We start from the raw sequence: 2,520 nt of genomic DNA, 5'->3' as shown, positions 1-2,520 counted from the left end.
GGAACACACGGGGAACACAGCTGACACAGATAACCATAACAAGACAGGGCGGGGTGAACATAACACTGACGGGAGACGGGCAGAGTCAAACAGGAAGTACAGAGGTTCAGACAGGAGGAGAGAGAGCACGGGGAAAACACAGACATAACGGGCTGGGGAAACATGGAACAACCACAAAGGGAGACGAGGGCTCATAAATACACAGAGGGCACACAGGGGGGAGAGAGAGCACGGGGAGAACTTAGACATAACGGGCAGGGGAAACATGGAATAAAACATAAGGAGAGACGGGGGCTCACAGATACACAGACAACAGGGCAACTCAGGAAACATGGCCTAAATAGGGAACAAAATACAAACATACAAGAAAACTAAGAATACTGGGCCAACATGGCCCAGGACCATGACAGTACCCGCCCCACAAGGGCTGGCTCCCGACAGCCAAAACCCGAGAACCAAGACAAAAACAGAAAACAACCCACCCAGGGCGGGAGGCGGGGGACCAGGACGGAGGGACCAGAACAGGAAACAAAAACGAACAACAGAAAACACAGGAGCACAAGACCATAGTTCAAATAAAGTTCAGGGGGCCGACCCAGAGCCCACCGGCACAAAAGTCCACGGGTCACACGGTCGGGGGGCCGACCAGGCGGGTGGCACAGGTGACAGAGCTGGTCCGGAGGCCGGCCGCGCGGAAGGCAGCGACGAAGGAGACGACGGAGCAGTTCAGGGGGCCGACCGCGCGGAAGGCAGCGGCGGCTCTCCAGTGTCAGGTGTACCGGCCGAGGCCCGGTGGGCACAGGACCAGTCGAGGCTGGACCAGACGAGGCAGGAGCAGATGGTGGCGTGGCAGCCACAGGCGACGGAGCCGGACCAGGCAAAGGCGAAGCGGGGGCCGGACCAGGCGTCGCTGAAGCAGATGCAGATGCGGGGGCCGGACCAGGCGTCGCTGAAGCAGATGCGGGGGCCGGACCAGGCGTCGCTGCTGAGGCTGATGCAGAGGCCGAAGCTGGACCAGGCGTGGCGGAGGCTGGACCAGACGAGGACGAAGTCTCGGATGAGGCTTGCCCAGACGAGGACGAAGACTCGGACGCTGCTGGTAGAGCGGGTGGCTGAACGGGCCCCTCGGACCCTCCAGCGGAGACGGGTGGCTGAACGGGCCCCTCGGACCCTTTAGCGGAGACAGGGAGGTGCTGGCAGGGCTCACTGGAACCCCCAGCGGACGAGGTAGATGGCGGCGCAGGAGCCGCGGAGTGCTGGATGAGCTCATCCGAGCTTCCAGCAGGAGCTGATGCAGAGCCAGAGAGAATTGGGACCCCTGGCTCAACGTTAAGCTGGCTAGAAAACTGCACTGCTACGGGGAGCTGGGCCAAAGGTTCAGGTGCTACCTGAGCTGCTGGACACACGGGGACCTGAGCTGCTGGACACACGGGGACCTGAGCTGCTGGACACACGGGGACCTGAGCTGCTAATGGTGCTGAAGTAGATGGCTGCATGGGAGACTGAACTGATGGGGAAGCTGATGCCTGAGCTAAGAACTGGGCTAATGACTGAACAAAAGACTGCAATACGTGTTGAAGTGGCTGTTGTGGTGATGGCAGTTGTGACAGTGGCTGAACTAAGTCTTCTGAGCCTTCTGAACACGAAGAATATGGCTGGACGGACACCCTTGAGCTTGCAGTGGACACAGAAACTGGTGCAGGCATCTGCGAGACACGAGCCGCTCCCACCCGAGGAGTAGGTATGGGTGCTAGAATGAACGGCGCCTCTGCCAGGCTGGGGACAGAAGCAGGGACCAGCTGGACCTCAGCCACCCTCACCCGAGGAGCTGATACGGGTGCAAGGGAAAGCTGGGCCCGCGCTGCTGGTAGAGGAAGGTGGGCTGGTTCTAGTAACTCTGCTGTACACAAGTTGTCCATGTCATAATTAGCAGCCTTTAAAACAGTCACTATAGGGAGGGATTCAGACTTGGCAAACTCTGGGTCAGTAACCCTCAGCTCGGAATGGGAGATTACAAAAGCAGGTGTATTTTCACTGACCAACTCAGAATGAACTGGCTGGTGGGCTGCACAGTCCAGAGGCGTAAACTCAGTGTTAACAGGGACTGGCACACAGGCATGGTGAGCTGGTTTACATATGAACGACTGCGGAACACAAACTTCGACCTGAGTCAGAAGTTCTGAAGCACTCAGTCCAAACTTTTTAGCTGGTTTAACTATGTTGCCATTTACCAGCTGAGGTGCAGCACCGTCCCGGGTTTGAGTGGCAGTCCCATAGGAAACAACACAAAAAGTTGTTTCGTGAGGCGCTTTCTGAACATTCTTTGCTGAGACTGAGCTAGATGCCTGGTGCACAGAGTTCAAATGGTCAGACCGTGGAACACAACACTTAACCGAGCCCATTTGGTTACTGTCATGGATGTCTGGTGACAGAGCAGGTGAGCAGGTAAGACAGTCACTTTGAATAGCTACATGGCTAATTGTCTCCATATTACCAGGTTTAGGCAGAACAGAAGAGTCA

The 2,520-nt window shown here is 56.9% G+C and overlaps 1 protein-coding gene across 1 annotated transcript; it reads right to left on the bottom strand.

Annotated features, from left to right (window-relative positions):
- Positions 1-371: 371 nt before the first annotated feature.
- Positions 372-1,919, bottom strand: LOC147336059 (uncharacterized). The gene has a single exon (XM_086287608.1). It carries the CDS (start codon positions 1,917-1,919, stop codon positions 372-374), a length of 1,548 nt encoding a protein of 515 aa, XP_086143734.1.
- Between the last annotated feature and the right edge of the window lie 601 nt (positions 1,920-2,520).

Source organism: Aulonocara sp. 'chitande type north' Nkhata Bay, linkage group LG3 (assembly GCF_057382095.1).
Source record: "Aulonocara sp. 'chitande type north' Nkhata Bay isolate Kocher_YH1m ecotype deep benthic linkage group LG3, A_spYH_male_GT1.1, whole genome shotgun sequence".
NCBI classification, from domain to species: domain Eukaryota; kingdom Metazoa; phylum Chordata; class Actinopteri; order Cichliformes; family Cichlidae; genus Aulonocara; species Aulonocara sp. 'chitande type north' Nkhata Bay.
Note: the sequence above shows the minus strand (reverse complement) of the source record. Positions and strands in the feature narration are given on the sequence as shown.

Coding starts and splice junctions, on each gene's coding strand:
- LOC147336059 (XM_086287608.1), bottom strand. CDS start 1,919: ATGGACAACTTGTGTACAGCAGAGTTACTAGAACCAGCCCACCTTCCT.